We start from the raw sequence: 12,649 nt of genomic DNA on the forward strand, positions 1-12,649 counted from the left end.
ACAAGAGAAAAAAACACTTAGAACTGCCTATCTTGATAGCTCAAACACACACAGAAAAAAACTAAAAATGCTTATACAGGTATTGTCCTACTTACGATGGGGTTAGGTTCCAAAAAACCGAATATGGCCTAGTAGAGTAATCAGTACCATCTTGTTGAAAAAACGTATCTCGAATATAGCCTAGCCTACACCAGGGTATTCGGTACCATGTATACATATATGGTAGCCGAGCCTACACTATAAAATATACTCTATACATACACGGTATAGTAATTATTAATATCGGCTAATTCTGGAGGTTGCATTTTTCAAGCGTTAGCGTGTAAACAAAAAAAATGAATCCGTTAGATACGTATGTGTCTGCAGAGTGACTTATGATAATTCAGTACAAGAGAAATCGAATAACAAACAAGAATTAGCTTAGCCTACACTATGGTATATCATACCCTGTATACAGTATATGTACGGTAGCCTAGCCTACATTAAACTGTACTCTATATTCACATTTCATATTATACATCAACATAAAGAATATGCATCTTTTCCATGGATTTTTTAAAATGTTATGCGTTAATTCACAGTATCCAATAATTTAGATTGCTTTTGTATTATAAATTGCAATCATAGCGATCAATGTTTTGATTTGGAAATCGTTTAAGCGGTAAGTTTATTTAGCTTAACTCAGTTCAGAGCGCTTTTCTTGCTTCTAGTTAGCGTAAATGAATCTCTAGATACTTTATTTGTGTGGAATCATCGTAACTCGAAGCACTACCTGTAATTTTAGATTGCTTTTGTATTATAAATTGTTATTTTTCGTTTTATACTGCACTCAGAAGTGTTTTAAGTCTAAATGAACGTACCCGTTGTGAGTGTTTTAAGTCTAAATACGTCCCGTTGTGAAATTAATTTAGCTATTTTTTTCACTAATAGATGACGTTGGCCGTTTGGGGGTGTTTGTTTTGTGTAAAAAAATCAAGATTCTGTTCGCTATTTTCACTTGATTTCATCATAATACGAGCTTTACTTATTTATCGTTTATCGGTGTAAAAATAACAGTAATGTGTTCTTTTATGCCCAGTAGCTTTGATTAAAATACTTTCTCTCCAATTTTAATTATGGTCGAGTTTCATCCATGTTGCTGATGCATGATAATTTACAGTCATTAGCAGCTTGAACATTGTTTTCAGCGAATAATGCGTATATGTGTTCCGTAGAGAAATCGGCGAATCATGAGACCACGAATACAGGAGTTTACCGTAATTTATTTCTATAGTATTTAAAACAGTGTGCATTAAAGTATATTGCTGTCATTTTTGACAGTATGGGTAAACGGTCAATGTTTAAAATTAGTTTCTTGTTATTGTTTTCAGCGAATAATGCGTATATGTGTTCTGTAGAGAAATCGGCGAATCATGAGACCACGAATACAGGGGTTTACCGTAATTTATTTCTATAGTATATAAAACAGTGTGCATTAAAGTATATTGCTGTCATTTTTGACAGTATGGGTAAACGGTCAATGTTTAAAATTAGTTTCTTGTACTGTGCTAGTAACTGTTTCGATTTTTAGCATGGGGACAAGACAGAATAATTTTTACCTTTACCTGATTCTCTTCACTTAATATTCAGGAAACACTGAAAAAATATATGTACATTATGTATTACAGATATGATGCAATTGCAGCTATTTATATATGGCATAACTTTATGGCATTGATATGTTATAAATATATTGACTGTATCAGTAATGATAATTTTTCTTGTCATCAGAGCTGTAGCCAGGTTTCATCATCTCCAAAGTGTGCAGCACAAAAGAAAAAAGAGACACAGCGTCTTGCAGCATGGGCTTTAAAGGAAATAGCTGAAAAGTAAGTATTGTATACTTGATAAAATGTTGTATACTGAGTGTATCACCATCATAGGAAAAGTTAATAAACATGCTGAGACAGACTTATCCATGTTGGACTTTGCACAAAGCTCTAGAATACAGTATTTCCATCTTGTGCATAAGGAAGGCATTCCAAGCCCCTTGTTATATGCTTTAAACCCTGTAATATTATTTATACAGTTATACACTTGAATTCATCAGCAAAAGTAATAAAGTAAAATGATTATATAAGTACATTACTGTACTGTGACTTCTAGTACTGTACATATTTTTATTAAAACAGTCTCTCTCTCAGAATATTTTAATTTATTGCATAGTTGGAATGCATGCTATCTTTCATTTCATCTGTTTCTCTTTGCATTTTCATTCACACAGATTACTCTGCAGTAGTTCTTTAATGTCTTATTATTTTCCTTTCAACCATTCATCCAATATAGTGTCATTTAATCTTAACCATTGTTTTTCCTGTCCCTTACTTTAGTAGTGATCATATAATGATCACTCAGTTATTTTTATTTTCTCCTGGTAGGGATAAATGAAGACCTTTGATGGAAAGGTAATCATCATTTTTTTTTTTCATCTAATCCAGGGTGTTCCCTTTTACTGTTATCCACTGATGTTCAGTGATAGAATGATTGAAAGGCCTAGCTTTCCATTATTGGTTTCACTCATAGATATTTTCACTTTGTTATGCATTTGTATTTCTCAGCCTTTCCCTGTCTTTATCTGGCACTCTCTTCCCTGGGATGTTACCAGAAGTTTTCACTTTCCTGTAGTAGGGAAGAGAGAAGTCATACATAGGTTGTTTGTTATAACCCAATTAGTTTTAAAATGCCTTACTTTCATACCAGCCTCTTTTATTGGGAAAAGAACACTCCTACTAAGGATGCCTGGACCATCAGCTGATGTTCCTCACTGTCCTTTGTTTTGTTGTTTGGCCGTGTATGGTTCATAGCGTTTGTTCTTCCAATTGCCGTTGCGATGATTATTGTTTTTGTGCCAACCTTTTCCTTGTGTTAAGTTTTCTTGTGTAATTTTGTGTCTTTATATAGAGGGATCTGGTGTTTGACTGTCTCACTGTCTCCTTTTTGGGAATTCTAGTGAGTACTTCATTTTTATGTTCAAGTTGTGCAAAGTTTTACTTTTTTGTAACTGGAAAATATTTTTAATTCTTGTTGTAGAGTATTAGTAATTACTGAGGAAGTCAGCCTGTGTCATATACAATTAGCAATTGAGTGGCATTAATACTAGTGAAGTTTTTTGGCTGCATTAAATAATTTTAAGATATTGCTTAGATTGAATAATTTCTATTAGTTAAATTACTGATTGTCAGATATGTTCATTTGTGAATTTTTTTTCCCTTAAAATTGGCAACTTGGTATGCTTTTGGGGTAAAACAGTCTGGTCGTTTGTTGTTGTCAAGCCCTGAGCCATTGTTTGTCTGTATAGTGGTATTTTTTTGAAGACACCTTAAATACCTGTCAAGGGTTGCCTAGTTAGGCATGTAGCTATTTCACGTTTTCCTTTGGTAAAGATACTCTTCTTTTGTGTACATGGGATAAAAGTAGCTGGTGGAAAATTGTGTAAGTTATATGAAAATTTGGATCAATGATTCCTACTTTTTCAAAAAAGATCTTATAAACTTTGTTGCACTTAAGGGTTCAGTAGACGTCATCACACTATTCAGCCTGTGATAAAACAGTCAGCTCTTCACCATCGCCTTCAGTCAATGATTGCCTCTCCTTAGTTGAAGCTTCAGTCCAGGTTAAACCTCCATGTACTGTGTTACCCCTTACTTTTGCCCCCAATAAGAAGAAAGATCATGACTACTAGATGGACAGGTGTGCCTTCAGTTTGTAAAGTATCATCTTTCTAAATGTCTTCCAGTGACTCAAGGATGTGATTTTCCATCGTCTTGTACAAATCCAATGATTTCTACATTGAGGTCACCAGTGTTACTGGTTCACCCACGTTATGGCAACACATTTAACAAGTGTTGGTGTGTATCATCATACTATAGACACATCTTTCATGTATTGCCTTATACAACAGATAGCATCAGCAATATAAAATGTATTGTTGTCGGCATTGTATTACCATTGTTCTTTTCATGTTTTCATCTGTGCCTATGAATTTGATATGGAAGTACTCCACTCTGCAATTTCAAGCTGGAGTTGCAATGGCATTGGTTACTTGCTCATTTGCTCTTGGGTGGAAATTACTACTATTACTTCTCCCATAGCTTTGTAGACTTCAGCATTACATCAAGTGGAAGACTTCCCCCTTACCAAGGTCCAAACTCAGTTTTGCCTCCTCCACCTCCAATGTTGGTAAGAGCAGAAATTCATTATCCTTCAAGGGGAATTCTATGGCAACAATTTGTGAATGATCAAAATACTCTAGCAGAGAAGTTAGTACTTGTCACTGGCAATGCAGGCATTCAGGACCAAAGGAAAGCAGCAGAGACTGTTCTTTGGGAGTTGGACCCTAACACCTTAAAAACAAAACATTATCCTGTGCTTACCTACTCAATGGTGGTACAAAGAGTGCTTAAATTCACAGAACGACACAGACAGTACAGACACAAACACTAAAATTATGCACTTACTGTTTGATTCCCCCCCCCCACTTTGCAAAATGTGTCTATCATGCTTAAGCTGCTTGTGTTTTCTTTTGTAAATCACTGTATAGTTATTATTAACCCTTAAACGCCGACTGGACGTATCGTAAGTTGACTAAAATTGTCTGTCGGGTGACGAGTGGACGTACCGTACGTCGACTACAAAAAATTTCAACCTTCGGTCAACTTTGACTCGACCGAAATGGTAGAAAAACGCAATTGTAAGCTAAAACTCTTACATTCTAGTAATATTCAATCATTTACCTTCATTTTGCAACAAATTGGAACTCTCTAGCACAATATTTCGATTTATGGTGAAGTTAAAAAAAAAAAAAAACTTTTTCCTTACGTCCGCGTGCAGTAACTCGGCCGAAAATTTCAGAAATTCTTTCGTCACTTTGTCGTAATGTTTGCACCGTTTTATATTAATCATTACAAAGTTTTATATATAAAAATGTGTGCAATTTCATGTAGATTACAAGAAAAAATAACTCATGGTTGTAGCTTTTATCAGTTTTGAAATATTTTCATATAAATCACGATAAGTGCCAAAATTTCAACCTTCGGTCAACTTTGACTCGACCGAAATGGTCGAAAAACGCAATTGTAAGCTAAAACTCTTACATTCTAGTAATATTCAATCATTTACCTTCATTTTGCAACAAATTGGAAGTCTCTAGCACAATATTTCGATTTATGGTGAATTTTTGAAAAAAACTTTTTCCTTACGTCCGTGCCGTAACTTGGCCGAACATCTCAGAAATTCTTTCGTCACTTTGTCGTAATGTTTGCACCGTTTTATATTAGTCGTTACATAAAGTTTTATATATAAAAATGTGCGCAATTTCATGTAGAATACAACAAAAAATAACTCATGGTTGTAGCTTTTATCAGTTTTGAAATATTTTCATATAAATCACGATAAATAGAAAAAATTCGACCTTCGGTCAACTTTAACTCGACCGAAATGGTCGAAAACTGCAATACAATCTAGTAATAGTCAATCAGTTACCTTCATTTTGCAACAAACGGGAAGTCTCTAGCACAATATTTCGATTTATGATGAATTTTTGAAAAATACTTTTTTTACGTCCATGGCGTTTAATTCATCATCATTTTGTGATATTTTTCTCTGTTGCTTTGATCGTTTACAATTTGTTATATACCAAAATCATCGCAATTTAGTGTACAATACAAAGAAAAAAAATAACTCATTAGCTTTAGCCGTTTTGCTCACAGCTCGATTTGTATACAATTATATATGAATTTTTTTTTTTGTGCTGTCATATATTTCAATATTTATATATGATAATGATATTTTTTTTCATTTCTGATGGTTGCATACTAAACTTCAGGCAATGACAAAAAAAGGAGCCAAAAGTGAACTCTTAATCTTAAAAACTAAGCATGCTGTGATTTTTTAAAAAAAACTTTTTTTCCGCTTCGGCGCTAACTCCCGAACGCCGCCAGCATACGGCAGACACTTTTGTAAATAGAGGCTCGGCGTTTAAGGGTTAAAAAGATTTGTTCAGCTGCCCTAGTTGCATGCTTTGTCCAGGTTTTTTTTTTTTTTTTTTTTTTTGCCATACTGTAGGTATATATTTCAATAATATTAAATGCTTACATGTAACCCCCACTTTTTTTTTTTTTATTATTCCCTTCTGAAATTAGGGGGAGGGTCCTATATGTCATCAGATACAGTAAGTGACTACTCTTAATTTTTAATAATTTGCATCACACGAGAAAGTTTCAACAAAGAAAACACAAAATAACACCTGCGTAGAAGGATGGGCAAGACTGAACAAGCAACCCTATGCCAACGCTTGATCACGTGATCAAGTCAGAGTGGATATCTTTATTCCCTGAAAAAGACTAAGTCTGTAAGCTAGAATACAACACTTGTTAAACAGACAAAAAAGTTTGGTGGAAAGAACAGGGGTTTAAGTACAGTTAGTTATAAATGATTTGTTTAACCAGACCTCTGAACTCTTTTAGGGTTCTTCTAAGTACAAAACCTGTAAAAATCGCACATAGCTAATTGAGAGACTACAAGATGCAGGAGCGTGTGAGGACGTCTTATCACGCGCTAAGCGTGGGTGGATCTGACTAGGGCAGGTTGGGTTAACAGGAAGCTAGTGGTTTTCAGTAGAACGAGTCTACATTCAGCCGAGTTACGCACATATATGAAGGTGTACATTCAACTGAGTCGCGCAAAGCACACTGGAATCTCCTATATGTGGTGTAGGTTTGTATGTTAGGAAAAATACAAATTATTATTTTTAATTTATGTTTGCAAACTGTACATATTTTTCCTATGCTTTTCAGATATTCAAAATGCAGAACAAACACAATGGATGGAACTAAAATCATGGAAACCTTTGGATCTCTGAGTTTGACGGATAAAGCGTGATAGTTGCCTTAGACCAGAAAGTTATATTTTTCCTTTTGTAACATACAAAACATTAAACTATTCCTTGATCATCATAAGTCCCAGTTGTGTTTTATACTTCCAGTTGGTGAAATACCTATATAGTTCCAGAACTTGCAGTATATTCTTAGTAATATTTTTTGTTACAGTTATGTCCACATACGCAGTAAATTTTTCGTTTTTTTTATAGTTGGCAGCACCAGTATTTCATAATGTTGTAGCATTTTACTTTGAAACTACCATTAAAATCCATGTCTTGTAAGTGCTTGCATTATATTTTTAAGATACAGTATAATGATATAAATTGAAACTTTATGTTCAGATCTCTATTCCCTTTGTATGGCCTTCATTTAACATTATATCAGTTGTAAATCATCTTAATGTTATGATTATATGGTGTGATTTCTAGTGATGCTGAATGCTAGTGTCTGTATGATGGCCACATTTTCTACCAAATGGTTAATATTAGAGCTAGATTCACATATTTGTATGCAAGTAGGGAGTGTGTGACAGGATTTATTTTTGACAGCACCATAAGTGTGGTAAGGAGGTTAAATTACTGTCACTATATTAAAAAAAATATAATATATAAAACATTCCCTGTTTTTTATTGTGTTATGTACAGCCAAGAAAATACAACTAAAATGATGAACAAATACATCATTGTATAATAACCAAAATACAATTAAATTTGTAGACTAGAGGACTGGATTGAAAGAGGTTTTCTCAAAATGGATGAAGATACATTTTTAAATTAATTTTATTTTTCCTAGGTTTAAATGCCAGAGCCTTAAGAGTTTGAGTATTTCTTAGCATGAGCTGAAAACAGTTGTTGTTGTTGTTGTTATTAAATAATAATATAATAATAATAATTATTATTATTATCATCATCATCATTGTATCACATTATTATCAATACTATTAATAATAATATTATTATTATTATTATTATTATTATTATTATTATTATTCAGAAGATGAACCCTGTTCATATGGAACAGGCCCATAGGGTCATTGACTTGAAATCCAAAATGAAGAGAAGGTAAAGGGAAGTACAGAAAGAAGAGATATCACCTATTTAAAAGAAAAAATTAGTAATGCATTGCATCTTCACTTGAACTTTAGAAGTTCCAATTGCACGACATCCTCAGGATGTCCCACAGTCCAAGGGACCTCTGAAACTGACAAGTTCGACAGCGAGGCACATTTACTGCAAATTGGTGCTGCTGTTCAGCTAACCTGCTTGCTCTCAGCAGGTAAAGGTGATCAGGGATCAAATGTGAATATGAAAGATCTCTATTAAAATACAACTTAGGAAAGAGTAAAAAAGTGAGGAGGCAGTGTCTTTCCTGGAGCAATGGTGTCTCCATGACACTAGAACCAGCCAGCCATCAAGATTACCATAAATGTATCCCATCCAAGTGGGCCCAAGCTTACACCTAGAAGAACACTACTGTAAGCACCTGAGGAGCTGTTGCCAATCTGAGGCATAGGGCTTTGAACTAGTAAAAAGTCCCTAGACAGACAAAATGAAATGCTTAATGGAGGTCTGATGAATGGGCATTAGAAAATAAACATCCTTAGATCCACTGAAAGCATGAAGTCACCCTTTCTGATGGAATCCAACATGGAATGAATTATGACCATCTGAATTGAGTTTGTTCCACAAAAATTGTTAAACAGATAGAGGTTGATGACCAATTTCCAACCCTTGGTTGATTTCCCACCAAGGAAGCCAACTGTAAAAGATTTGTGACTGATAATGTAAAACTTATAGTGTAATCTTTTTCAGTATTGCCCTTAACTCTGCTGACAGGGCCAGAGCTTGAGAGATCCTGGCAGATAAGCTGGATCAGTGTCAAAAAGGAGGAGGGAAGAGGGACACAAGCTATCCTTTCTCATGGAAACTTGGGAACAGAAGAATATATCTTACCATCCCCCTATCAATAAAAAACACAGTGGTTGTGGCTACAATACCAAACAGTGCCCCAAAGGATCGAAGGAGGCTGCACAGTGGATCGAGCTGCCCCAGTTATCAGGACATATTTTCCACCTCTGCCAAAACTTTACTCTTTGGAAAGTGTAATGAGGAGCCCAAGATGGATCTGTTCCACTGTGTGAGACTACTTGCAACTCAAACTTGTCAGCAGAAGAGTGGAATCATAAGGACATGTCTTCTCAGAACAAGTTTGCCCATAGGTTGCATTTTGATAGACAGTCATCACCCTTTCTCCCAACCCCCTACAACCTTTTGAACTTTGCTGTCTCCTCTGCAGATAAAAGTCTAGTGATGATGAGGTCAGCAAGCATATTAAACCCAAGGTCAAACCACAGTACTGCCAGGAAAGAGGCCATGGTGACTGACTCCACAGCTCCTGACCACACAACTGAGAAGGGAGAACCTTATTGAAATTCCTCTAGGGGAGGTCTTTTGTCAACCTACAGCAAACTATCAAAACAACTTGAGTGTAAGTAGTCTGTGCTTCCTTTGGGATGTAGAACTTCCTCTGGTGTGTACCTGAGGGTACACTGTATCAGTGAGTCTGACGAAAGTGTAGTGGTTTATTCCCCCAAGATCATTAAGCTCAAAAATGACTCCTTGAAAAAAACTGTTCCAACTTGAAGGGACTGACACACCAGCCTGTCCTTGGTGAGTGTTCTCAAGCCCATGAATACGAATGATTGACTAGACTAGATCCAGGAACTGAAGTTGACTTATAACCACTCAAAATCATTGTCCATACTCCTGTAAACTTTTGTATGATTGGCCAAAACCAAAATAGTAGATTTGAAGGATAAACATGCACATTCATTATCAAGCATGCACACATCAGGTGTCTTGGACAAATCAGGAACACCCTTAGTGTCTGCACAATCACATGCTCATGGTTTGCAATGCAGCAATTTTCTTTTCATACTTGATGCCCATGCTCTGTGAATCATAAGTGCTCTGAGCTTGAAGGTAACAGGGCGACACTGGTTCATGAACACACTTAAAGAACCTGGTGCCAAGCTCAGGCAGCAATGTACAGCATGATGTGTTCCCCCGAGAGGCTGGGATGTGCGAATCTCTCGCCCTGACCGATCCTTCACGCACACTTGCCATCTACAGAGTAAAGTTGTGTCAGTGTTAGTGTGTGTGATTTTTGTCTGTTTTAAACTGTTTAAAATGCAAATTTGTGTAAGATCAGCATGTTTTCCAAACACCCAAATGGGTCTCCTACTGGTGGTGTGATGAAGAAGAGACATTCCATCACTTTAGAGCAAATGAAAATTATCAACCAGCATGCAACAGGAAAGGCAGTCATGGCCATCGCACGTGCTGGGCATCTATTGCAGTCAGCGGTATCCACCATCATTGAGGACAAGAAATGGATAATGGACGCTGTAAGGGCATCTGCTTCAATTTACTTGATGATTATAACAAAGAAGAGGACGAGGCCTTTGGAAGAAATGGAGCAGTTAGTGACTGGTCACATGGATGGAGGACCAGATACAAAAGTGTATGCCACTCAGTCTCTTGACCATTCAAACAAAGGTGTGCTTGCTTTTTGAGGAACTAAAGAAAAACTAGGATGATACCCACAACAAAGATTTTGTAGCAAGTCATGGATGGTTTCAGCATTTCAAAACCTCCCATAATTTTCAGTGTAAAAATTAGCGGTGAAGCAACAAGCGCTGATGCTGAAGGAGTCGTTAAATTTAGGGATGCTTTGCATAAGATCAACATTGATGAAGATGAAGGGTACTTGCAGGATCAAATCTTTAATGTTGACAAAACAGGACTGTATGGGAAGTGGATGCCTGAACAGTCCTACATCCACAGAGGCAAAAACGATGCCCGGCTTTAAGGCATACAAAGATCAACTGACTCTTCTGCTTGGGGAAATGTGGCTGGGTCTAAACTGAAGCCATTCATGATTTATCACTTCACATATCTGAGGGCATTAGCAAGAATCAGCAAACATACGCTTTCTGTGCATTACCGGCACCCAATAATAAGAAAACATGAATGACTGCACTCCTATTCAAAGACTGATTTGTGCATTGCTTTATTCCAGAAGTGAAGCAATATTGTAGGGAAAACAACATCCCCTTCAAAATCCTGCTGATTCTGGACAATGCTCCCAGCCACCCTCAGCACATCGAAGATATTAACGAGAACGTAAAAGTTGTGTTTCTGCCACCAAATACAACTTCTCTCATGCAACCCATGGATCAGGGTGCTGTGGCTACATTCTAGGCCAATTATCTTCAGAACACATTTGCACATGTTGTTGAGGATACAGATAATGCACATGTTGTTGAGGATACAGATAATGAGGACAAAGAGCTCAGAAGTTTTTGGGAGGAACTCAATATTCTGAACGCCGTTCTGAACATCGGAAGGGCATGGAAGAAGGTAACGAAAGAGTGTACGAATGGGATTTGGAAAAATCTGCTAATGTATGTAAACTTGTTTAAAGGTTTTTATAAGGATGGAGTAGTTGTGGAAATTCATAAAAAGATTGTGCCACTTGGGAAAAGTTTAGATTTAGAACTTGAAGAGGAAGATATCCAAGAACTCATAGATGTACAAGATGTAGAGCTAAAGGCAGAAGATTTAATTGAACTTACAGAAGAGAGATAAAGAGCAGAAGAGGAAGAAGAAACGGAAGAAGAGCCAGAGTAAAAGTTTATGAAGAAAACAATGGCAGAGGCATTTGCCTCAACTGAACACGGAATGAAACTTTTCAGTAAAACTGATGTGAACTTAAAATGGTTTGCTAAAGTTGAGAAAGGACTTCAAGACGTTCTTGCATGTTACCGAGTCATTTATGAAGTATGAAGAAAATGCACTGTGCAAGCTACAATGGATGCCTTCCTTGAGAAAACGACTTTAGTGCCATCACCTTCCACCACATTTGAGACTCAGCCCTCTGCATCTCGTGAACTAACAGCCAAAGAAATCACAGCTGAAGAGGAGCCAATTGATGAACTTGCTGCTTTATCATTGCCATCCTCCTCTTTCGATACAGTCGACCCACGCCATTTTGCAGTTCCGGATTTGTGGATTTCTCTGTGGAACATATACTCATTATTCGTGGAAAATTCGCCTATTCGTGGTATTTTTCATAGAGAAATATTCACAAATTACTGTATTTTCATATTTTCATGACTAAATGCACTTTTTTTATAAAACTAGTAAAATATTCAGGTATAAGCATTTTTAGAGTGTTTTTTGAACTATCAAAATAGGCAGTTATAAGTGTTTTTAGAGGGGTTTTAAGTATTTACTAATTTTAGCTACTCGCAGGGGGGGTTGGTTAATGGTACGCTTCCCCGAATACCGGGTGTATTTAGGTCAATGTAGCCATCAACAGCCTGACATCGTTCAAGTATGCTGATGACGGACCGAATCTTGGCGAGTACAGTACATGTCTAATTCTTGTTGGTCATGCAATTTCTCTTTTTGTATTGTCATGTCTTGTTTGTTGGTGCACTGGTTGTGAATCTCCAATCTGCATTGAACCTCCAGAATTAGCTGATAATAATTACAGACCAATTAAAAATAAAGAATTAACAGTACAGTACAGTACTGTATATGTATAGATTATACTGTATAGTGTATGCTAGGCTGCCTCCAAGTTTATGATATTTTTGAGCAACGACGGGTTCAGTGTAACGTATCCCCATCATTAAAAGGGGACTACCTGTAGTCAACTACTACAGG

At 36.3% G+C, this 12,649-nt stretch overlaps 1 protein-coding gene across 1 annotated transcript in view; it reads left to right on the plus strand.

Moving 5' to 3' along the window:
• The window catches only part of LOC136838610 (ER membrane protein complex subunit 2-like), a 52,962-nt gene extending 45,428 nt beyond the window's left edge, over positions 1–7,534 (plus strand). The window contains exons 7-8 of the mRNA XM_067103861.1: positions 1,771–1,868; positions 6,834–7,534. Of these exons, the coding sequence (XP_066959962.1) occupies positions 1,771–1,868; positions 6,834–6,918 (183 nt within the window). The 3' untranslated portion in view covers positions 6,919–7,534. The remainder of the gene's footprint in view (positions 1–1,770; positions 1,869–6,833) is intronic.
• Positions 7,535–12,649: the final 5,115 nt, after the last annotated feature.

The sequence above is a fragment of the Macrobrachium rosenbergii genome, chromosome 5 (assembly GCF_040412425.1).
Source record: "Macrobrachium rosenbergii isolate ZJJX-2024 chromosome 5, ASM4041242v1, whole genome shotgun sequence".
NCBI classification, from domain to species: Eukaryota; Metazoa; Arthropoda; class Malacostraca; order Decapoda; family Palaemonidae; genus Macrobrachium; species Macrobrachium rosenbergii.